Source organism: Suillus bovinus (genome assembly GCF_016758785.1).
Source record: "Suillus bovinus strain UH-Sbo-P2 chromosome Unknown EDB93scaffold_4, whole genome shotgun sequence".
Classification (NCBI taxonomy): Eukaryota; Fungi; Basidiomycota; class Agaricomycetes; order Boletales; family Suillaceae; genus Suillus; species Suillus bovinus.
In genome coordinates, this window is record NW_024542060.1 from 273,835 (window position 1) to 297,065 (window position 23,231).

Below are 23,231 nucleotides of genomic sequence, written 5' to 3' on the forward strand. Positions count from 1 at the left end.
AAGTTTCGTGCTGCTGGAGCAATGTAGTGTTTGAAATTATCTGAAATGATCAACCGTACTTAGTCTTGCTCGTGGTCCCCTAAGCTCGAGTTTGTGAGACTGCGAAACAAGTGACCATAGCTGTTAATGATCAATATTGGAAGGTTGTACGAAGATGGAACGTACTGCGCAACTTGAATCTGTTCGATGATCTATCGTTGGCCTCGAATGCTTGTTTATGAATCTCTCTCTTCTGTGCGTAATGGAGTCATTTCGTTGTCATCGTGTCATTTTATATAGCTGAAGCAAGGTCAAACGGGAGCACGCGTTGTGATGAAAAGGGAACGACGAACAGCAAAACGATAGTTTTGTTCGTTAAATTCGTTAGCTCACTTACAATTAAGTTACAAATTTACGCTAATTTGAGCTCGTGGATCGCAGTGCAAATTATTAGTAATTTGGCCTCAGAGTCTCCAAATTTACAGGACAACCTACACTAGGTTGGGTTATCTAGATTTCCTTTTCGGTCATGTACATGTGCACTTAAACTGCTGCCAGGAAGCCTGTAACTGTCAACTGTCCGAAATATCGTGTTGGTTTGAATACTCCCGACAGTCTTGTTGATGTAGCGCGTGAGTGGTTGGCTGGCTTTTCGCAGGTGAGGATGAAGGAGATGGAGGTTGCTTGACGATGCCGTGAGTGAGTTGGCGAATTCATGGCGTTCTCGGGCATACTGATATCGCGAACAGTTCAACAGGTAGTGATGGGTGGTTCTGTCTACGCTGGGGCAAATGGGGGCGCGGGTTTCGCTTTTTTTCCTTATCTTGTTGGTTCCACATTATTTATAGGATGTGAGTGCTCTTGTAGTCTGACCTTATCACCCCATTGAATGGCGTCCCACTCGACGTATGAAGCCCATGGGCAACCCTATGTCGACGAAAGTACGTCGATGACCGCCGAGAAGCAAGATTCAGGAGGTTCTAGAGATGTTTTCGCTGAAGATGGCGCTCATCAGATTCAGTACAAGACCCTCAGCTGGCAGGTGCGTCTATGCGAGATTGCACGCAGTAAAATCTTGATCGACGTAGGCTGTCAGCCTCCTCATGATAGCCGAAATCGTCAGCAATGGTATCCTGTCTCTCCCAAGCTCACTAGCAGTCGTTGGTGAGCTCACTGTCCTGTGAATCCATGAGGGACAGCGTTTTTACAAATCTTCAGGCATTGTTCCTGCGGTCATTCTAATCGTTTTTCTCGGTATTTTTGGCCTGTACACTGCCAAGTTGCTCATCGACTTCAAGCTAAATCATCCTAACGTGCATACTATGGGTAATTAATTCTGTCGTCAGTGGTTTTCAAGCACCTGAGATGCACTAGGTGATGCTGGATACATCATGTTCGGACCCGTGGCTCGGGAGGTACTTGCCTTTGGAACTGTTGCTTTCGCTTTGTCCGGTTCTGTGCGTCATTGAATCAACTCGAATATGTTGCAACTGAATCATGTGAAACAGGGCTCTGGACTACTTTCCAGCCAGCAGGCACTGTCAACGCTTTCGAATCAGGGCATGTGCAGCATGTATCTGGTCATTATCACTGGCGCTATCGCTCTCTTGATTTCACTACCACGGACGCTGGATCGCTTGGCATGGATGGGTCTTCTTAGTGCAGCAGTCATTACCGTAGCTGGTTTCATTGCAATGATTGGAGCAGGGGTGGACCCAGTTCCCGGACGGTCTCTGACAATAACTGCCTCCAGTAACTTTTTCGAAGCTTTCTTGGCTGTTACAAATCCTGTGAGTACTTTCTTATATCTTTGAGTGACAATGTTGCTTATCTGCTCATCAGGTTTTTGCATATTCAGGTACGGAATTTTGTGATGTTAGTCGACATCCCTAAATACTTTACTAGGACACTTCATGTATGACTTTGGGCATGGCGTTTCTGTTGAAACTGACCTCTTACAGGTTTTTTATTCTAATATCTGAGATGCGTAGACCTGAGGACGCGATGAAGGTCAGAAAGCTCCTGTACTTGATGTTATGACTGAAGGCCAGTTTCAGGCAGCATGGTGCCTACAGGGCTTCGCTACAGTATTTTACGCTGTTTTCAGCGTAGTCATGTATGTCTATATTGGAAACACGGTCCAGTCCCCGGTCCTCTTTTCTCTTTCTCCGGCATGGGCAAAGGCAGCATTTGGCATTGCTCTTCCAAATTTCCTGTTGTCAGTCATGCCTTATTGTTTGGCCTAGTCCCCACTCATTGTTTCTCGGGAAGCTCTTCCGGGCTGTACGTTCACACAGCTACAAAGCTGGTGTTTGTTCGCATATTTCGTCATTCAGAGCACGTCCATTCGCATACTTTACTCGGATGGACGGTTTGGACTCTGCTGTGTTTTTCAGGCGTAGCTATCGCTGCAATTCTCGCCATCGCAGTTCCGATATTTTCCTACCTAATCGGCATCGCAGCGGCCCTCTTTGCCGCGTGGTACACGTACGGTTTGGCTGGATTCTTTTGGTTGCATGACGCATATCATCTCAAGGGTGGTGTGGAGGGGCTCAAACGACGACCAGTCGGAACTACACTTGCAGTGCTGACAATCATTGCCGGCGCTTTTATTTGTGTCGCTGGGACTTATGTGTCGATCAAGGTTAGTGTTCGTGTCTTCACATCTGACACTCGTCTCACTTTCAGTGGTCAACGATAGCTCATCGTCGAAGCATACGCTAATGGCCAAGTTGGGAAACCTTTCATTTGCTAGGGGATTTCATTGTGGCATAATTTGTAGTCCGTGTCGAGTCCTTCAAATTTAACATTAGAGCTTTTCCAGGGACAGTCGAATTATAGTTGTGGGCTTGAGAATCTAGTCAGAAATGTGACCAAGATCTTTAATAGTCCATGTTACATGCTCAATGCGCCCCAAATAAGCTGTTGCCGAACTTGGTCTGACACATCATATATGTAGCTGCGTAATGATAGGTGGCTTCACGTTTGCCTCAGACTGGGATGCGGAAGAAGTTTTAGAAGGGAGAACATTCGACTTTGCAGAACTGCGGCGCACTGATGAGTACCTGTCGCAAACTTGAATCATCCATATTCTAATCATCATACACGCCTTCTCCGGTGGTATTGTCCTGTCGAAGTGGGCCAGTGACCGATATTATCACTCCCTGCAACTTTGCGCGGGTCCAATTTGCCTCACCGAGACAGGTTAGAGGAACTATCTCAGATTAGTGTATATATAGTGATAATAGTTGTATTGTAATTGTGGACATCATGATTGGCACGAGTGCGAGAAATCTTGGTTGGTAACTTGGCCACGGTTAGGATATCGGAAAAACGTCGGTTCAGCTTCGACCTCACTGCAATTCTATGACCCATCTTACTTGCCCCGCTTGACGTCGATAGCTTGTTTACCGACGAATCATCGATCGAGTGCCCTGCGGGACGGGATTGGACTTGATGCTCTTTGTCGCCAGCAAACTATGAAAGACAAGGACGTGATAAATGACTGTATGTTCATCTCCGTGGAGCATAGTCAGATCTGAAGGCCAGGGGCAGGAACCAAATTGCAGCTATGCAGTTGTACATGTGTCGCAAGCGTGCAAGTTGGACTCGCCGCGGGTTAACGTTAACTGTCGCGCATGTGAACGCCCTCGGAGCTAATGCAGTGGTTCGGGCGTGTCAAGAAATAAGCGTGAATGGGCGATCGCAACTGGTCACTTCCGCTGTCACGGGCGCTTGCCGTCAACGCAAGGTCGGCAATCTGCAGCCCTGAAAAATAGAAATGGTGAAAATCCATCGGCTATAAGACGACTCATCTATGTATGAATCCGATGTCTGGGAGGAGTCTGAAAATAGTTTGGCTGCCGCATCTGGTAAGTGGTCGCAGAACCGACCTATTGTTTCATCTGAAGGCAGTAAAATGTGATGAAAGATGAGCGATTGATTGTGATTGGTGTACACAAGTATCTGACTGAAGTATATGAGTGGTGTCAGCTAGGTCCTTCGGCAGGTAAGCAAATCAAATGCGGGACATGCAAACTCACAACTACCGGGAATCCACTGTATTGTGTAGCCAAAGCAAAGATTCATGAGATCACTGCTGAACTGCAATCGTTCTCAGCTTCCACGTCACGGCAACCAATCTGCTCCTTCATTGCGACTGTAAGCTGGCGGCATATCAAGAGTGTGTCACGGATGGAGTCACCAAAGACTCGGAATGCCCAATGAAATGATCGTTTGTAGGGTGATTTTATTACTGGTGACGATGCCCAAATCATAGTTGTAGTCTGGCACTCTGCAAAAAATGATTCTCAAAAAAAGTGTGGTATGTCCGGGACACCTGCTGCGCGCCAGACATGATCATCCTAGCTAGCTTGCAGGAATTACCTGCAGACTTGCGATTACGATCATTGAGTAACACACGGTATTCATTTGGAAACCATACCCTCCAGACACGAGAAATGTACTGCGCTAAAATCTACCATAAAATCTCTGCAGGCAATAATGATTCCATCACTGGGTTGCCGAATGAGTTGTACTAATGATCTGATTGGTTTCGCTACCAGCTTTATTGTGGGTAAGCAACGTAACACGTACTTCGAATACTGAGAGTTTGCAGGACAGTGTGATCCCGAAGTAAGAATATGGGTCCAGTGTGGGCAGTCCCATCCTAGAGGTATGCTGGCCTCGTTATGTGTTGACGAATGAAACAAGTGCGCAGTGTAAGATTCACTGAACATTGATATTACATAATTTGATGCCTGTTGTCTATTAGAGACTTGTCCAAGACCAACTTGAACTTGTCACTGCATTTAAGTTTCATCATTTCATGCAAGTACTGTTTTTCAGAGGACTCAGAGTAACATGCTAACCGTGACTGTCAGGCATACCAACGCTGGTCTTCCAACCGAATTCAGAAGCTTGTACCGGCTCTTTCTTCGAGCTAATTCCGCGGTGGTGCTGCACCATTCTCCATCGAAAACACAAGTTCGTCGGCTGTGGAGACCTGTCTTCGACGAGGCTGCACTTAAAATCCACAGGCTTCAGCACCACGACGTTTGCTCGTCCGAACGGACAAATATTGTCCAGTGGCTATATACATGGCACAAACGAGGTGGGTTCATCTAATTCTTTGCGCCGCATTTCTAATTATGTTGAGTTCTGAATGCTGTGTCGAAATTCTCAGTGGATCGTACGCTTTCGTTACTCGCTACCGCGGCGGTATCACGAGGACTCGCCCATAAAATCACTCGCAATCTGAAATGGCTACGACAAAACCATGTTTCATGGATCGAAAAGTTGTACTATTCCCACAAGCCTTTTTGGAAAGCGCAACTCCCTCGGACGTCTGCGCAGTATCAGCCTTATTCTCTTCCAACACCTGGCAGCAGACCCGATCACATACTGAGGAAAAATAGGAATCTGAGGTTGTTTGATGAGCAGTGTTCGAACGCGATTGGCGAGGTCGTAAAGATGGCTGAAGGAAGGCATGGTATTATTCTGGGGAGACTTCGCCTTAAACGATGGCAGCACGAGTGGTCGTCATGACTGCAATCGTGATTTAGAGCACATGATCCAAACGAAGATTGGCGCAAGTCGACTACCTCCTTTTGTTGTACGCCTGCTCACGTGCTCGGCCCATACTTGTTTGTGCCCGGAGACAATCTTGAAGACGAGTATGTGATTCTGGATCCATTCCTTATCGCCGCAAGACAACAGATTCTGGCGCCTAGTGTTATGCGGTTCGTCCAGCGAACTCTGTTTAGCTTTGGGCGATTCTATTCACGGGCTGCCGGCCCCACACCTATTGTCTTGATTGTAGACCCATCTGTCACATTGTCACGTGCAATGATACGTTCTTGCTCCCATAAAGGGTACTGGTTATTGTGGACGTCTGGCATGCTTACAATCAGCGATGGTCGCGATAGCATAAAAAGCTCCTGAAGAGCGGCAATCCGTTACTCATGCCCGCGCAGCTGTGCTCCCCATAACACTGTACTTTTTACATGGCATATCATCCCTCAAGTTTTCGATCTGGAGTTGCTGGTCAACTCGATTCCTCCCACCCTCATTTGATTTCGCAAATACCACTTCGGGACAAGTCAGGATTGCGATCGAAGCCAATGTATGAAGATATGAAGAACATTCAATATTGGATGACAGGGGTCAAATCGGTGGGTGCTCAAATGAGATGGAGTTGTAATCTGACTTATCGCAAACCAAACTTGTTAGGAAGAAAAACCTAATATTGACTCCAAAGTGCCCTCATCACCTGACGGCATTTACGCACATCCATTCAATTTCATCAGCCATCGTGGTCCTTGTGATCTCCAGGACGATGATTACGAATCCTCCGATGACCATGATGGTCTGATGACTTTTGATATAAGTCCTTGGCTAGCCCACCATATGAGATCTCTTTCGGACAGCAGTGATGACACTGCTACCAGCACTACCGTCCCTGACAACGAAGCCACGACGCAACACATTAACATTAATTGGGACAGTCCTTGGTATCGTCCACCCGAGACCAGCAGTCCAATTCCTTCTTCGCCTCTCTCAGATTCCTACTCTTGCGCATGTTCGCAAGACGTTCGACAAGCCATGGCGCAACAAGAGCTTTTACTTGATTTTTTCCACGAGGAGTTGCGCCGGATCATTCCGAGTGCTTACAATTATAACTCTACTTGGTTAGAAGATGTTGACGCGGACCTGGTTCTTTCGCCTGTCCGAAGTTATGAAGAGCTGTGCTGGCAATCGGCGGTCTCCGACCATAAGCCTCGCCCTGGTGTGCCTGTAGAGCTTTGGGATTAAGCTCATGGGGCATTTTTAAGAGATATCCTGAGCAGGAACATCGATGTGCAAGTGGGGTAACTTTTTGGACTTTGTTCCATGGACGTTATATCATGTTCAACTGTTAAATTGTTCAAGTTTTATAGTGATCTTTTGTTCGCATTGATTTGTTTACAATTCGCTTCCACGTCTCCTCCGAGCTCGTTTGTAATACTACGGTCTGTACTTTCCTTTGACATCCAAGAACGTCCCACACTGTAAACCAGCTTATCGTTACTCGCTTCCTCAGCTAAATCGTTCGGGTTGAAAACAGATATTTACTCGCTGAATCTGAACGTGGCTGGTACATCTCGAAGTTCACGCTCGGTGTAACCAGTGGACCGACCTGTGTCACAATTTTTTCATCTTTTGCGATGATAGCCGCCATGAGGCCGCCGTTGGAACAACGTTTCACTGATGTGCCTTGGTCCAAGGCGTAACGCGCACTATGCTTATCAGCGGGATACTAGAAATCCCAACGTTCTTAATCTCACGGTGCAGCGTTGCTTCAGATGACTTCCATCTCATGAGTCTCAGATCTTCGCTTGGCTTCAAGGCGATACAGTAAGTACGTTAAATGCAGGGCTGGTCCTATTCGGCAGGACTAAAATTATTCACTATTACTATTTCTGGTTTGAGCTTTTTCGGCTGGACTTGTCGCCTCCGAATATCCTGTATATTACCCTGTTCATATAAAATGAGTCGATGTTCGCAGCACCCCAACTAAAACCCATCTTCAATAGTCCGTAATTATGGCTACCGTCGACAAATACGATAACTTCCTCTCAGCCCTCCAGGGGACTTCATCAGGCTCTTGGACTGAAGCTCAGGAATCTGTGAGTGGTACCCACAACTTCCAGGATGTATATCTCAACTGCTATGATAGTCGTTGCTGGAACCATACAGTTATATCACTGCTAACCCGGGCAAAGAAATCCGGGGAAAGCTTATCGAAAGTTTCAACTCCTGGCTTAACGTTCCAAAGGACAAACTTGCGGTCATCAATCGTGTAGTTGGCCTTCTCCATAACGGCAGTCTCTTGTATGTCTTTACGTTGTCAGACTCCTTTCAACGCCGACTAATCATTTGCTTATAGGATTGACGACATCGAAGATGACTCTCAACTGAGACGTGGGATCCCAGGTTGGTCTCCTGTCGTCCTTACCCCTGAAAGCCATCATTGATCACGATCTTCCAGTCGCCCACAAAATATATGGTGTCCCTCAGACTATTAATACTGCCAATTACGTCTACTTCTTGGCCTACCAGGAGCTGGCTGCTCTAAGGCCGACTGTTCGTCGTCGAGCTCCCATTTCGAGCTCAAGTTCAGACAGTGGCCTCGGCGACGACTCTCCGGCCGAGAAAACCGATTTCCCTGACCGCATCATCCCCGATTATGACCTGGACCTCGTGGTGACCGGTTAGTTGTTTGCCATCGTTGTTACAACAACCCTAACGTTACAATACGTATAGGTGAACTCATGTCACTTCACCGTGGGCAGGGCATGGATATTCTCTGGCGTGACACCCTGCGCTGTCCCACAGAAGAAGAATATGTGGATATGGTGAGAGCTAGTACGTTGCCATCTTTGTCTCAGATTCCCTTTGTGAATAACTTTTTGCCAGAAACGGGTGGTCTCCTTAGGATCGCCGTCAAACTTATGATGGCATGCGCTACGACAAACACGAACGTGTAAGTCTTGCATGGATTATACTGGTATTTCCTGAAGTGGCTGAAATTCTAAATAGTGACTACATCCCTCTGACCGACCTCATTGGGGTTCATTTCCAAATACGTGATGATTACATGAACCTTCAGAGCAGTCAGGTTAGTCTTTATGCATTTTGAGACATGATAACATAATTCGCATCCTCTGTATATAGTACACAGATAACAAGGGATTCGCAGAAGATTTGTCGGAAGGAAAATTCTCCTTCCCCATCGTTCACGGCATTCTGGAACAGCCCGATAATCGACAGATCATGAGTGGGTTCTTTTAATTCTTTCTTCCGGATCCATCTCATTTGACTTTATCATCAGATGTCCTGCAAAAGCGTCCTAAGACCCCTACCCTTAAGCACCACACCATCAATTACCTTAGGGACACTACGAAATCGTTCGACTACACTCTGGCTGTGCTCAAAAAGTTGGAACGACAGGGCAGAGCAGAAATCGCAAGATTGGGTGGAAACCCAATGTTGTCTGCAATTTTGGATAAACTTTCTGTCGATGTATGAAGCACAACGTCCTTGGTTGATAATGTAATATTATGCGCATAGAAGTCTCACCTAGATCATTGTAATATGTAGAGGCAATCATATTCTCGGACAACTCGTCGAGAATAGTAAGACCAGAATCATGCAGGACAGGTGAGACAAAACTCTACTACTCGACTTCACATTTCTGATGCGCCGGAGGCTTCTGTGTCACCGTCCTCACCAAAGAAATCATCTCCGTCGGTGGTACGATGTGCTGCCAAGCTAGTCTGATCGTCCTTTCTACGAGATCCTTCTCCATTTCTATGGGAATGATCTGGAGTATACGTAACTGGTCGGCCGCCACCTTCCACCTCATTTTCAGGTTGTTTGCTAATTTCGCCACGCCGCATCTGGTCTCGAATGAGATTACGGACCGTAACGCGTTGGTCATTGTCGTCAGAAGTTGTCGAGATGGTATCAATTTGCCGTCTTTCTGGAGGAAAAAGTGATATGTACTTTTTGGTCTTCGGGTAGTGCTGTAGTATCATTTGAGAAAACTTGTTTCATGAGATTCGAGACCCGTACCAGAATATAGTTGAGGTCCACTCTCAGACCTTCGAGTTCGCCTTCTAACCCTTCTCTCTCCTTCCCTTGTGCCGAAGTAAGATCGCGTTTGACTTGCTTGATCCTACGGACCAGTTTCTGGCGTTCTCGAATCGCTGATATAGCTGCTGACAGAGCGGCATATCATGTGAACTCACCAAAAAATTTAACTTTATGATACTTCATAGCATACGTTCGCTCCTTCTTCGCTATTTCAGCACGAGCAAGCTCGGCCTCAAGCGCTTTCAACCTTCGCTCAGTCTCCACACGAACATCAGCGGCAAGATTTTCTTTTGCCAAAAGCCGTCGCGTTTGGCGAAGTGAGGATTTGATTTTTTGAACACCGGGCAGGGACTCTTCTGTATTTTGAAGATGATGACGTTTCTTCTTGGTCCGCTTTGGACCCGAGCGGGGAGAGGAACTGGCTGTGGGCTTACTATCATCTCGAGCAGCTTGGGGGACCATGATCGCGAGTGCCAGTGGTCAGAGGATGGTTGGTCAATGGTCGGAAGAACGAGTTTAGGGTTAGGGTTTCCTAAGCCTCAAAGTTTACCATCCGAATTATCTCTCAAACTGATCATCCACGATGCGAAATCTAGTGCCATCGGCTATCAAAGTTTCCACTTTAGAACCACCCTACGATGAGCAAACCTCCAACTCTGCCTCCAGTAACGGTGTCCAGGAATCTATCGTCGCCGCTGCATTCGACGTTGACAGAGGATTAATTTTTGCTGCATCGGAGGACGCACAGTTCGGTGTGCGCATATGGAGGACTACAGCTGATCCTCTCGAATGGAATGCACCTATATTGTGCGGCTCCTTTAGCTCCATCATCGATCCGAAAGTTCTGTCTCTCCGCGTTATAGGCGAATCTGCACAGCTGGTCTTGGTGACAAGGAGTGGGGATACAGTTACGTGGCAGTTGGATGAATCAGGGGAACTCATTGTGAGGCGCATCTACATGATGTTCTTAAGCTGTATTGATCGATGCAGAGCGGTCCAGATATTGTAGGAAGTGTTGATTCAGGTATATTGTCTGTTGAATGGAGTCCCGATGACACACTTCTTGTGATGATTACTGGTGCGTTTCATAGTTATATTGGCTACCTGATTTTAGCGTCGCTGATGTTATAGGTTCAGGCGATGAAAATCCTTATTCTTATGACCTCCACATTCGATGTCCTATCCGAGGCACCCTTGCATACTGAAGATTTTGGCGAAGGTACACCGCACCTTGTGGCTTGTGATGTTTCCAATCATATATGCATTTGCAGATGCTCCAATAAACGTTGGATGGGGTGCAAAGGAAACGCAATTCCATGGTTCCATAGGAAGAGCACATCTCAAATCCTCGCCACAGACTCCGACTCAAATACAAGAAGATCCTAGTGATGATGGCCTCCCTCGAGTCAGTTGGCGCGGCGACGGAGCTTATTTTGTGGTATCTTCTCTAGCTAGGCAAACTTCTCAGTCTGGTAATGGACGCGTCTTACGGGTCTATTCAAACGAAGCCCGACTTCAGTCTACCGCAGAGATGGTCGCAGGTCTGGAATCGAGCCTATCCTGGAGACCAAGTGGCAATCTTATTGCATCTACGCAAAAAGAAATTCGCTCAGGACCATCGGACACGCAACGGACCGGAAAACATGGCGTTGTTTTCTTTGAGCGTAATGGTTTACCACACGGGGGATTTAATTTGCGAGACGATCGGGACTCCCGCATCAAACATCTTGCATGGTCATCGGACTCAAACGTGCTTGCTGTTCACATTGAACGGGTACATGGTGATGTTGTGCAATTATGGACCACCGGTAACTATTACTGGTGAAAATAACTTTCCCTTCATAAAACCTTATCTTACTATGGTATCAACAGGTATCTCAAGCAAGAGATATCGGCACCATTATCGACCCACTTTACATCTATCAATTGGCATCCTGAAGTGGGCATGCGACTTCTTCTGACATCGCCGCGTATGCACTTTTCAGATATTTTCGTATCGTGCCATACTGAAAATTGGCAGTTCAAATTATACAACAAGATTATACATGGGAGACATGCGCTGGGGCTAATGATACTGGCTGTGTCGGGGTCATTGATGGCCGTAAGTTTCTCATTTGTGTTCCTTGTCCCTTCATTTGTTGAGATGTTCACAGAGAAAATTTTACTTACACCATTCCGCACGCAAAATATACCTCCCCCTATGTCATCGCATGAGGTGATAATGAATACTCCAACTGATGCATCATCCGGCAGCCTGTTCCTGTCACAGGTACCGCCTCACATATCACTCTCGCAATCACATGACCTTCTCGGTGCAGTATGGCAAGAAGGACACGTAATGATTTGGGCGTTGCACACACGAATCACGCCGGGTGGCGGAGCAGCTATGAACCCAAATCTTATCTGGTCAGCCAATTTACCTCGAGAATTTTATCATTGTCGTCAAATTCTTCTCTCTTGCGAGAATGGTGGCGACGAGCGTGTGACTATCTCAGCTGCGATACTCGGGTCTGACGTCAGTGGGAACGACCGAATCGTAATTTATGACTTTGAGCACGTCGTTTTGCCGTTCAAGCCAATTTCGGCGACAAGATCAAGGACAATATCGCTACAGCAGAAAAACGGTCGTCTTATTCCGCATGAAGTTCCTGGACAACTTACTTGGCAGGCTCCTGATGGCGCCATCTTCCAAGGTGTGCAATGTCCTTGCCTTGAGACGTGAATAGACTTAATGGCTGATTACGACCTTCTAGTCTACAGGGAAGACGAATCGTATTCGCAAATTTGCTCTTTTACAGAGCACTGCCCCTCCTCCCAGCGCGTCGACGCCCGACTTTTCGTGGGTCTGTCTGCAGGCGGCAAGGTTTATATTGCAATTCCGAATGCAGAATCGACATTGCTGGTCAGCAATGTGAACTCTTTTACTGTTGCTTCCGGATTCGTGATTTTCACTACTACCTCACACGACGTGCAATTTGCGCCTGTAGAAAGTATGGTTGCAATCTTGACTTCAGGTCAAGGAAATGGTATGCTCTCGCTGAATGACGACGAAAATAAAACGGGCGAGCTCGCGTCGCAAGCTTGGCAAAAACGACGGGTTGAAAGAGGCTCAAGAATCGTCACAGCGGTGCCAAGTACAATGAGCTTGGTACTTCAAATGCCAAGAGGAAATCTTGAAACAATTAATCCGCGACCTATGGTAATGGAAGTTGTCAAAAACGATCTAAACGCGTGCGTATTTTGTCATTGACCTTCACAACATTGATCACTCCCGTCTTACTCCAGTGGACTGTGGCGAAAGGCTTTCATGGCTTGCCGTAAACATCGCATTGACTTCAGCATCATCGTTGAGCATAACCAAGAGGTTTTCATGGCTGGTATTCCTGCATTTGTGGAGCAGATTGAAGACGTCGACTACATCAATTTGTTTTTGACAAGCGTGGGGTAATGCAACCCAGGAACTACTCCAACATTTGTCTGACTGGTTTTTAGGCGCAGTCAGCTCCCTGCAGAGGTCGTTGCCAATGTATGCGACTCCGTGCGCCAAAATTTGGAGGACAGGGATTTGACAAAATATGTCAACTCCATCCTTACTGCGTACGTTGTCAAGTCACCACCAGATCATGAAGCTGGCCTGGCATTGTTGCTCCACTTGCGAGGTATGAATTGTCGATTGTGTTTCAGAGATATCAAATTAAACTAGTTTCATCCAGGCGTTAACCCGAGCTTGGTCGAAGAGGCCGTCAAATACATCATTTTCCTTGTCGATGCAGATCGGCTATTTGATACGGCTCTAGGCATGTATGACTTCTCTCTTGTCCTTATGGTTGCACAACACGCGCAAAAGGTATTTCTTATGTTGATAACTCTTACCAAGTACTTCATCTCTTCTCAGGATCCGAGAGAGTACCTCCCGTTCCTTCGCGAACTCAGGGCATTGCCCCAGTATTACCAGCACTTCAAAATCGATGATCACCTCAAGAGGCGTGCGAAGGCTCTTCGCAGCTTGAGTCTCGCTGGTATGGTGTATTGACGGATGTGGACTTCACTTGAATACTAATTACACGTCGATCCAGGTCCCGAGTACTTTCAGGAAGCTCTGGATTATTTAGACACACATCAACTATACGATGAGGCTCTAGCAATTTGGCAAGGCACAGACAAGTATACGGTAGCTGAACTTCAGGTTCTTGGAACATCCTAAACTTACATTGACTGCACCCTCAGGATGTTTTGGGTATCTATGGTGCCTGGCTCTTCGATCGGCACGAATATCATCAAGCAGCTACAGGTGCGTCAATGCGGAAAATGACAGAAATCGTCGTTCATTTCCTGTTATATCAGTTTTCGTGGAGGCATCAGATGCAAGACGCGCCATGATATCGTATGAGAGGGCACTGCAATGGCAGGAACTCTTTGAGCTCTGTCTGAAAGAGCAGCTTGATAGCGATGAAATCACGGAAATCGCATATCGCATCGCTGGTACGCTGACTGGTTCTCCGGTAATCGTGTTCCAAACCGACTAAAAAGAGTAGACGAGCTCTTCTCAAAGAAGCGCTTTAGTGAATCGGCACGGGTACTCCTTGATTACGCCAAAGACGCCCGGCAGGCAATACACACGCTTGCTCAGGGCAATGAGTTCGCCGAAGCACGGAGGATAGTACGTGTAGTTTCACAATCGCAACGAACGTGTTGGCTGATACATTCATGCAAGATCGCATTACATGCCAAACCCGAACTCATAGATCAACTACTCCTTCCTTGTGCCTTGGATTGTCGCACACAGATTGGTGAAGACATCAATGAGATGCGGGAACAACTTCGTAGACAAGTGGCTCGATTGACAGAGCTCCGAATCAAGAAGGTGGAAGAACCAGGTACGTACCAAGTCCGCGACTCGTCCGCTTTTTTTGAAATGACAATATGAGCAGATGCCTTCTATAATTTTGATGATCCGACCCTTCACAATGTCGACGTCATGACGGACGTGTCCATGGCACCTACTGCTTTTACGCGGTACACAGTGGCGCCATCAGCCACTTCGAAAGCTTCAAAGTGAGTTTGCCGGTCATTCGGGTCCTGCACCAATATTTAGTGATTATTTCCCAGGCAAAGTTCCAAGACGAAGCGCAAAATGGAGCGTAAGCTAGGTTCTGGGAGAAAAGGAACTGTCGACGAAGAGGAGTATATACTCAAATCGGTCACGAAGTTGGTTGAAAGATGTGCCACTACTCAAGGTTCAAGACCATTTGTGTTGTATTTACCACGGCTGACGACTCTTGCAGGAGATATCAAAAAACTACTGCCACATCTCCTCCAGCTTTCCCAAGCTCACCGCGAAGAGGGTGTTGCTTTGCAAGTGGAGTTTGATTGTCTACAGTCTGAGCTACGGACGGCCATTGATGACATATGGAAGAAGGCTGATGAGTCAACGCCAGTGGATTCCTGGGCCACAAGAATGCAAGAGAAGGCGAAGGAACAGCTTGTCGAGCCGTTACAGCGGGTTCCCAAGCCAGAGATGAGTACATCAGAATGGAGTTTGAAGCTTCTTCAGCGGAAGCTCACTCTATGAATGATCTTAATACGGTTTTGTGCTGGCAGTGCATAATATATCACACTCAAGATAAAACAGATTTGTTTCTCTCATTCGTGGAGTGCGGGGCACCCAATTCTACTGATAGTACAACAAGATATGACTACATGGTTGCGTATTTCACTTCGAAGGACAACTGTCAGGGGTATAGGTGGAATATAGATCGAATGGCAGCAGTGCTAGGTAATGTATCATTAAATCCTTAGATGGCATGTGGTAAGTGGCGGTAGATATGGGAACTGGCAATAGATCAAAGCTGTGGACGACGGTCAACAGCTTGATTTGAACAAAAATAAGGAACGGCATATACCGTAAATTCATAGGGCGCACAGCGCGGAACACGGAACGTCTCATGAAAGGCTTGGATTCGACGTTTTTGCGCCTTATCGCGCTGGTGAGTGGTCATCATCTTCGAGGTCGCAAATATCTAGTGTGGGAGATGAGTGAGGCACGATGAATTGACAGTCAGGGTAGCTCACCAATCGGAGATCGAAACGTTCGAACCTATGACAGCATAAGAAACTTCGATCGAACAAAAGAAACATACACGTACATATGGGTGTAAACCAATGGAAGTACCATCAGAGTGTGGCCTCACAAGGGTTCCTGAGTGTTGGTCGAACATGTACTGTCCGTCTGCCTCCGTATCTTGCGTGTGCTCCCATGTCTGTCTTATTCGCATATGTCCGTCATGGGAATGAGAATAATGACGGGTGTTGTTAGCCGAGTCTTCGAATTCGTATTCAGGTGTCGTGTCTTCGCTTTGAGAAGGCTCAGACGAGTGTATAGAAGGGGGGTGGACAATGGCCTTGGGGACATGCATGGCCGAAGGGATGTGGTGGTTATCTGCACCATAGTTGGTATCAATCGATGCCGTCATCGGTTGTTTGTTCACTATAGATGACGGTATGAGGGCAGTGGTATAACCAAGCTCTTGGGTGAGTGATCGCGGGAAGAATATCTGGCAAATATGAATGGGGAGGATATATTATCCAGGAGAATCTCACCAAAAGGGTCATGAACGAAGAGACAAAGCAACCAATTCCGCCCAACACAATCAAGAAATCTAGTAGCAGATTGAGTAAAACGTCCCACGCATGGCTACCTTTGCATACCTGACCAAAAACTTCAAAGATGATGAGACTCAACCTACGTAGATAAGCAAAACTTCCACTCACGGATTTTCGTTAATCGAGTGACTTCCTTGTACACCATCCAATGCCAAAATGAATAGCGGAATAGTGAACAAGAACCTAAACAAAACTCGTCCGAACTTGACGTGGCAAACGTTACGACGGGTTACAGTGATGAGAACAATTCACTCACATTCAACTGATAAAACATTACGAGGCGTAAGACAATTTTTGGCTCCCCTCCATCCGCTTTCACCCGACGAATGAACTCTGGAAACCTTGCTAGAACATACAGAAACAAAAGGGTAGTTGCCGTCGAGGCAGACGATCCGACCAGAAAAATCCAAGCCTGGCACTGTAAGGAGGGTCTATAAAGATCACTTCAGGGCAGCTGTGAGAGATCCCTACCATATCAAGCTGCCGACGGGAAATAAGAGTGGTCAAGGGCATTCCTAGCCCCGCTACGACCGTGCCTGTGGAAAAAAAGTGACTCGTCAGAAAAAGAAGTCCAATGTAAATGCAAATAGACATTACCAAGTAGCCAAACTCGGAACTCCCAGCTGTCAAACCAAAGCCGCATCTTAGGGCCTTGATGGAGGATGAAGAGCCAGAATGTCAATTCTGCGGAGCGATCAACGTGACATATCAGGTACAGAATCGACCACAACCTACCTTCCCAGTGTGTGATGCTATGTGCCACAATCACATGAGTAGCGCAATAGCTTGAGCAAAAAAGCGCTTACAGCTCACAAGCCCATGCTGCGCTAAACAAAAACAAAAGAGGCAGTATCCACTTTTTGTGACTAGTTGTATATAACTCGATAGGTTTTGGATAGACTGTAGGTTCTGCAATGAGCCCGGGTAAAATCACACATATTGCGGACGTACTAGTCCCTTCTGGGGTGATGATAAAGCCTAGACAATGAAAGATGAGGAATGTTTCATCGTGCAAAGCAGAATGCAAACGACCTTCTTTGAACTTTATGAACGTATATGCCACGCTGAAGATCACGAGGAGAGTCAAGGTTGCTATGTAGGTGTACTGCCAATGTTTTACGGCGTCAGAGACAATCCGAATAACTTGACACGAAGTAGTAGTACGCACCGACATAAACCGTTTGAATGCACCAGGCTGTCTTCCAGACTCGCTCCACTTAAGACATTGGAATCTATCATATTCCCAAAGATGAAATATGAGGAAACAGAAGAACTACGCATGGTCTCATGCATGAGAAGCGTGCTTTATTTGGAGAAGTGTACCATGCGCTCACCAAGCATGCTAGTATAGACCATACAAGATATGCGGTAGGGGAACCACTACTCATGGCTGGTGGAAACGGAACAAGGGAAGAGGGCACTCGATGATGGCAAGAGTGCGATTTGAAGGAATAGGATTTGAAGGTTGAACCTAAAATGCTGGGAAGGGAGAGCCTGCGACTTGAGTATGTATATATGGAATGAACTGATTTCATTATAAAACTTCCCCGCAGAGCCCAGCCGATTTCAGGCACCGTTGCTTTCCTCCCATCTCTTATTTATACGACCCTCCAGACTTGGATCCTGGAAAGTCGCGGCGCAGTATCCCGGATCTAAGCTAAAAAGTCGTGTTACATCACTATAGGAGTAGAATAATTTCTGGTGGTTAGGCCGCTGTTCGTTATACGGTCGTGGACATGCCAAGCTGGCTGCAGTTTGTTTGAATGCCGACCAAACCCATGCGGGACTCCGTTGCTCTCATCCTCAGTTGGCTCAGGAGCAGGGACAAAGGGTGAGTGCTAAATCTACTTTCTGCTCCTCTTTAAACTCGTGTTCCTATATTCAGCCGCTTCATTGTAGAGGTATCGTTGTTTTATTTGAATGTGCATCAGCGTCTCACGTTCTGAAAAATACACGGCTGCTGCGCATTCATATCCGCCAGTGCTGATCGCGTTTCCATCACAAGGTCTCAACGATCTATTCATCCTCAGTAGGCCATGCTGCGGGTATCATGCTCGATATATAGACCCCGTGGATCATGTTTCATTGTTCCTGTGTGTATGATGTTCATAACATTGGTCGAGTGAGCATGCTTTGCTACAAATATACTAACTTCTTCCCCCCTGACACTCATCGAACACCTATACAATATTGACCTGATGGGTAGCAGTCTTTTCGAATTCCTCATCAAAGATATTGATGTCCCACTTGGGTTTATAGCGAAAAGGAATGTTGAAACTAAGGCGAGTTAGATTGAGTAAAATAGGAAAGAGGCAGCATACCGCTCGAAGTTGCCTGCTGCAATCGCTGTAATCTTTTCGTAGTCTTCCTTGCTGAGTGCAACCTGCTTGAAGTTCGAGATGATGCGGTCTACAAGAGTTGGTCAGATCGTTGGACAGCCACGACATGAATGGCACTGACCCTCTTGCACAGACTTTGGGATAACAGAGTAGCCCCGGTAAACGCCCCAAGCAATGACGACTTGAGCAGTAGTTGCACCGAGTTTCTCAGCGATTTCTTTCACTGCACCGTTTTCGGTAAGCATAGGCTTGCCAACCTCTGCAATTCAAAATTCAAGTATATGCAGGTCAGCATCTCCTCATGACACGAAAGTAAGCAGAACACGCACTATTTCTGCCCAGCGGACTGTAAGCGGTGATGTGGACGCCTACCTGCTTGCAGTATGCAGCGAGGTCATCTTGGTGAAGTAGAGGGTGAGCCTCGATCTGGTTAACAGCCTAGAGATATGTAGTTGCATTGATGGATTATGGGCAATACGAACTAGATGATTATACTCACAGGAACGACACCAGTAGCGTCAATCAAGCCTTGGATATGCTCGATCGTGAAGTTGGAGACGCCGATAGCTTTGACCTGTCGAAAAGTAGATATACACGACTGCACTGTCATCAATGCCTTGGGCTTACCTTGCCACTTTCCTTCAGCTTGATCATCGTCTTCCAGGTGTCAACAAGGGATGTCTTGAGGTCCAAGTATGCCTCTCCTTCCTTGGTCGGATGTAAGGGCCTAGGACCTTTCCCAGGCTCGAACGCAACAGGCCAGTGTATAACTGCCACACACGTATGAGTTCATAAACACGAAGGAACGCTCAACCATGGCATAACGCACGATAGAGATCGAGGTAGTCGAGTCCGAGCTGCTGCAATGTCTCGTCAAGCTCTGCCTCGGCTGGTCCTTGCTGGTGCGAGCAGTTCCAGAGTTTTGAGGTAACGAAAAGCTGCTCGCGAGTAACGACGGATGGTATGACTTTCTTCAGCGCACGTCCGACCTCGTCCTGGTTCCCATAGATCATAGCGAGATCGAGGTGACGATAGCCATTGCGGACAGCGATCTCGACCTATGTATGGTAGCCCAATGTGATGTGAGCAAGGCAAGATAGGACATAGGACGACGACTTTTGATTCACAGCACTTTCGATTTTATTTGGATCAGAGCAGGTGCCTAGACCGATCTGGGGGATGGTGGCACCTGTGTTTAACCGAATAACCTTTCCGAAGGACATTGTCTGCAGGATACGGTGAGGTGAAGGTGAAAGATAGCCTGCGTCATATGCCACTCGGTCTTCTTATCACTACATAGCGGCATTAACGGACCGGGTATTCCCTCGAAGGGGTACGTACAAAGATGAACGGCTGACCTCAAAGACTCGATTCTGCTTCCCGTGATGCATTGAAGTTGAAGTGTCAGGCAAGAGGTAAAATAAGAATTCCGAATATGGAACGTAACTTTACTTTACATAAGCTTTCTACATTCCGCCAACTTCAAGTTGAAGCTTTAGTTTCTCGACGAGCCTGAGTGTGTTGGGCTCGTGCATCACAACTCATTTTCCCCGTGTATTATGATATTCATAAAATTGGTTGAGTGAACATGCTTGGTAACATATATACTGACTTCTTTCCTCCCTCCCCGAGATTTGTCGAACGCCTATGCAATCTTGGCCTTGTAGGTAGCAACCTTTTCAGGTTCCTCATCAAAGAGGTTGATATCCCACTTGGGTTTAAAGCAGATGGGAATATTGAAACTGAGGTGAGTTAAAGTGAGCAAAATAGCGGACACGGAAAGAGGCAGCATACCGCCCGACTTTGCCCCCTGCAATCGCTGTAACCTTTTCGTAGTCTTCCTTGCTGAGTTCAACCTGCTTGAAGTTCGAGATGATGCGGCCTACAAGAGTCGGTCAGATCGTTTGACATCCACGGCATGAATTTCACTGACCCTCTTGCACAGACTTTGGGATGACAGAGTAGCCCCGGTAAACGCCCCATGCAATGAGAACCTGAGCAGGGGTTGCACCGAGTTTCTCAGCAACTTCCTTCACTGCAGCATTTTCGGTATGCATAGGCTTGCCAACGACTGTGATTCAAGTATATGCAGGTCAGCATCTTCTCGTGATATGAAAGTGAGCATAATACGCACGGTTGTTGCCTAGCGGACTGTAGGCGGTTATGTGGACGCCCACCTGCTTGCAGTATGCAACGAGGTCATCTTGAGGTAACAAAGGGTGAGCCTCGATCTGGTTAACAGCCTAGATACACCCGGTTGCATGAATGATTATGGGCAACACGAACTAGATGATTTACTCACAGGAACGACACCAGTAGCATCAATCAAGCCTTGGATGTGCTCGATCGTGAAGTTGGAGACGCCAATAGCTTTGACCTATCGAAGGATCGATACACACGACTGCACTGTCATCGATGCCTTGGGCTTACCTTGCCACTTTCCTTCAACTTGATCATCGTCTTCCAGGTATCGACAAGGGACGTCTTGAGGTCCAAATGTATCTCTCCTTCCTTGGTCGGATGTAATGGGTTAAGACCGTTTCCAGGCTCGAATGCAACAGGCCAGTGTATAACTGTCATGCATGTATGAGTTCATAAACATGAAGGAACGCTCGGTCATAACGCACGATAGAGGTCGAGATAGTCAAGTCCAAGCTGCTGCAGCGTCTCGTCAAGCTCTGCCTCGGCTGGTCCTTGCTGGTGCGAGCAGTTCCAGAGTTTCGAGGTAATGAAGAGCTGCTCGCGGGTAACGACGGATGGTATGACTTTCTTCAGCGCACGTCCGACCTCGTCCTGGTTCCGGTAGATCCTAGCAAGGTCAAGGTGACGGTAACCATTGTGGACAGCGATCTCGACCTATGTAGCCCGACGTGGAAGTGAGCCAGGGAAGACAGGACATTGGGATGACTTGTGACTCACAGCACTTTCGACTTCATTTGGTTTAGAAAGCCAGGTGCCGAGACCGATCTGGGGCATGGCTGCACCTGTGTTCAGCTGAACAACCTTTCCGAAAGACATTGTTCGCAGGAGATAGGGTGAGATGAGGGTGAAAGATAGTCTGCCCGTAATATGCAATTTGGCTGTCTCTTATATTGCGTCAATTCTCCATATACATTTCGCGGAAACAACGGACCGGGTCTCCCTCGAGGGAGTACTTACAAGGTTGAGAAAGATGAGCGGCTGAGTGACTAAATATTCATGGGATGTGTAATCCCCTGACGTCTAACATTCGGATCTCCTTCCCGTGATGAAGTCAAATGTCATGCACCGATAAGCTCTCGGTCGTTTCACCCTTCAGCTGAGAGTGGAAGTGGCACAAACCACGATTTGAGCAAAGTTGAAATAGGCCACGTGTCAGGTCAAGAGAAGGTCAAGGCAAACTGTGGTGTATCGCGGTCATGTCTACTCATGCCGGGCAACGTCTGACCATGGCAAACCGATCATAGAGACTCGGAATGTTTGCGAAGAGAGCAATGGAAAGCAAGCAATAGAACGGGCCGTCGGGCCGGGTTGAGCATGAGTTTTTACTCGGGCTCCGAGCCAATTTGTACATGGTATCAACCAAAATATCTTGCGCTGCCGCTAGTCGAGCGTCAATGGATTATTGATCATCCCTTGTTGACGTCATGAGAAATATCTACTGCCCCTTCCATTGCCGATGTCCACTGATCCACGTCAGTTGTTGTGACTCATCCACCCCTCCAGTATGTGGATAAGTATGTATGTACTTCTCAGGTTCCCCAGATACTCAACCCTAAGTAAGGTTCCGTGATTCCGCTCACCGACCTGGGCCTACGTTGGATTTGTGATGACTTCCTCAGTTTGAACGACGTCGAGTTAGGCCCGGCAACGTGTCATCCTTCCCTGGGGAGTACCACAGCTGCGCCCGGTGGGGAGAGAGCAAACATGTTCTTGATACATTTTCTATTGGTTGCATGCGGCCTTTTCGACTCGAAGACCGTTCAGATTCCCGTCAAGAGCGGGTTCGACATTGCTTCGTTCCAAGATCATCGTGAACCGAACGACTCCCGACATATGACGAATCGTGCCAGTCATCCGTAGTTCACGTCGCCGGATGCAGGAGTCCATTTTTTTTCTCTTGGGAACGAGTGTCGGGAACCGAGATGTCACCTAGGGGGTGCTTCAGGCTGCTGATGGTATGGCTGCTACCATTCTTGACATTTTTTTGTTGCTATCGAGGGTTCACCTCCCCCGTTCAGTGCATCGTCAGGTCTGTCTGTCGTTAGCTAAACTACCGTGTTGTGAAGGCGAAGGAGATTGGGATGATCTGAAGACTGGTTTGCATGACCTGATCAGAGAGTAAGATGAACTATATGCCAGAACCATGAGCGTGCACTACCTTGAATCTTGACAAGTGTCAACTTTGAGCATGCAGCGGGATTCGCTCATGTTTCGAAAACACATACATAGATTTGTCGCTTTAATGATGTCGAGGCTGAGACTGATATTGCTTCTTTGTCTGCTTGTGTTGAGCCTCGCTGGTATTGAAGGTGAAAACTTTTTCTTTGACATGGCTAGGATTCCTCTACGATGTGTTCCACAACCGCTCAATGGTCTCAAGCGGGAGAGTGGCGACCTAGCCAAAAGTATGAA

The 23,231-nt window shown here is 47.1% G+C and overlaps 9 protein-coding genes across 9 annotated transcripts; 5 read left to right on the plus strand and 4 right to left on the minus strand.

The window, feature by feature from the left end:
• Positions 1 to 488: 488 nt before the first annotated feature.
• On the plus strand, positions 489 to 2,923 carry EDB93DRAFT_1119113 (transmembrane amino acid transporter protein-domain-containing protein). The gene is made up of 13 exons (XM_041448445.1): positions 489 to 678; positions 729 to 830; positions 894 to 1,021; positions 1,068 to 1,143; positions 1,198 to 1,305; positions 1,354 to 1,436; positions 1,488 to 1,769; positions 1,822 to 1,837; positions 1,885 to 1,894; positions 1,941 to 1,989; positions 2,037 to 2,197; positions 2,251 to 2,623; positions 2,681 to 2,923. The coding sequence occupies exons 2-13, from the start codon at positions 743 to 745 to the stop codon at positions 2,732 to 2,734; spliced, it is 1,428 nt and encodes a 475-aa protein (XP_041312325.1). The 5' UTR covers positions 489 to 678; positions 729 to 742; the 3' UTR covers positions 2,735 to 2,923.
• Positions 2,924 to 4,734: 1,811 nt separating this feature from the next.
• On the plus strand, positions 4,735 to 5,755 carry EDB93DRAFT_554587 (uncharacterized protein). Its single transcript, XM_041456703.1, has 3 exons — positions 4,735 to 4,809; positions 4,863 to 5,092; positions 5,165 to 5,755. Coding segments are annotated over exons 1-3 (594 nt in total). The 5' UTR covers positions 4,735 to 4,807; the 3' UTR covers positions 5,527 to 5,755.
• Positions 5,756 to 5,984: 229 nt separating this feature from the next.
• Positions 5,985 to 6,792, plus strand: EDB93DRAFT_1245821 (uncharacterized protein; the record flags this gene model as incomplete). The annotated part of the gene is made up of 2 exons (XM_041452354.1): positions 5,985 to 6,152; positions 6,211 to 6,792. The coding sequence occupies 2 exons, from the start codon at positions 5,985 to 5,987 to the stop codon at positions 6,790 to 6,792; spliced, it is 750 nt and encodes a 249-aa protein (XP_041312327.1).
• A 770-nt stretch (positions 6,793 to 7,562) lies between these two features.
• Positions 7,563 to 9,048, plus strand: EDB93DRAFT_1076644 (isoprenoid synthase domain-containing protein; the record flags this gene model as incomplete). The annotated part of the gene is made up of 9 exons (XM_041445258.1): positions 7,563 to 7,646; positions 7,697 to 7,851; positions 7,907 to 7,953; positions 8,009 to 8,230; positions 8,284 to 8,385; positions 8,437 to 8,503; positions 8,560 to 8,638; positions 8,695 to 8,797; positions 8,852 to 9,048. 9 exons carry the CDS (start codon positions 7,563 to 7,565, stop codon positions 9,046 to 9,048), a joined length of 1,056 nt encoding a protein of 351 aa, XP_041312328.1.
• A 158-nt stretch (positions 9,049 to 9,206) lies between these two features.
• On the minus strand, positions 9,207 to 10,077 carry EDB93DRAFT_1076563 (uncharacterized protein; the record flags this gene model as incomplete). The annotated part of the gene is made up of 3 exons (XM_041445248.1): positions 9,207 to 9,545; positions 9,568 to 9,719; positions 9,771 to 10,077. 3 exons carry the CDS (start codon positions 10,075 to 10,077, stop codon positions 9,207 to 9,209), a joined length of 798 nt encoding a protein of 265 aa, XP_041312329.1.
• Positions 10,078 to 10,198: 121 nt separating this feature from the next.
• EDB93DRAFT_1290417 (pol II transcription elongation factor) lies at positions 10,199 to 15,435 on the plus strand (the record flags this gene model as incomplete). The annotated part of the gene is made up of 20 exons (XM_041454548.1): positions 10,199 to 10,558; positions 10,606 to 10,680; positions 10,747 to 10,834; positions 10,887 to 11,436; positions 11,488 to 11,585; positions 11,636 to 11,716; positions 11,769 to 12,308; positions 12,369 to 12,846; positions 12,901 to 13,059; positions 13,108 to 13,274; positions 13,329 to 13,462; positions 13,511 to 13,634; positions 13,692 to 13,786; positions 13,843 to 13,906; positions 13,960 to 14,097; positions 14,151 to 14,275; positions 14,330 to 14,492; positions 14,547 to 14,670; positions 14,725 to 14,852; positions 14,901 to 15,435. 20 exons carry the CDS (start codon positions 10,199 to 10,201, stop codon positions 15,185 to 15,187), a joined length of 3,978 nt encoding a protein of 1,325 aa, XP_041312330.1. The 3' UTR covers positions 15,188 to 15,435.
• Positions 15,436 to 16,076: 641 nt separating this feature from the next.
• On the minus strand, positions 16,077 to 17,666 carry EDB93DRAFT_1068118 (uncharacterized protein; the record flags this gene model as incomplete). Its single annotated transcript, XM_041444933.1, has 12 exons — positions 16,077 to 16,169; positions 16,216 to 16,309; positions 16,387 to 16,481; positions 16,535 to 16,696; positions 16,750 to 16,814; positions 16,876 to 16,962; positions 17,014 to 17,030; positions 17,085 to 17,178; positions 17,230 to 17,256; positions 17,308 to 17,383; positions 17,447 to 17,551; positions 17,613 to 17,666. Coding segments are annotated over 12 exons (969 nt in total), but the record flags the coding sequence as incomplete, so codon positions are not given.
• A 792-nt stretch (positions 17,667 to 18,458) lies between these two features.
• On the minus strand, positions 18,459 to 19,840 carry EDB93DRAFT_1100260 (NADP-dependent oxidoreductase domain-containing protein; the record flags this gene model as incomplete). Its single annotated transcript, XM_041446980.1, has 8 exons — positions 18,459 to 18,555; positions 18,600 to 18,687; positions 18,739 to 18,876; positions 18,947 to 19,055; positions 19,117 to 19,191; positions 19,245 to 19,387; positions 19,447 to 19,675; positions 19,721 to 19,840. The coding sequence occupies 8 exons, from the start codon at positions 19,838 to 19,840 to the stop codon at positions 18,459 to 18,461; spliced, it is 999 nt and encodes a 332-aa protein (XP_041312332.1).
• Positions 19,841 to 20,013: 173 nt separating this feature from the next.
• On the minus strand, positions 20,014 to 22,056 carry EDB93DRAFT_1119183 (NADP-dependent oxidoreductase domain-containing protein). Its single transcript, XM_041448446.1, has 9 exons — positions 21,777 to 22,056; positions 21,537 to 21,703; positions 21,245 to 21,473; positions 21,048 to 21,190; positions 20,920 to 20,994; positions 20,752 to 20,860; positions 20,551 to 20,688; positions 20,412 to 20,499; positions 20,014 to 20,359 (listed from the first exon to the last, which is right to left on the minus strand). Exons 2-9 carry the CDS (start codon positions 21,633 to 21,635, stop codon positions 20,263 to 20,265), a joined length of 978 nt encoding a protein of 325 aa, XP_041312333.1. The 5' UTR covers positions 21,636 to 21,703; positions 21,777 to 22,056; the 3' UTR covers positions 20,014 to 20,262.
• Between the last annotated feature and the right edge of the window lie 1,175 nt (positions 22,057 to 23,231).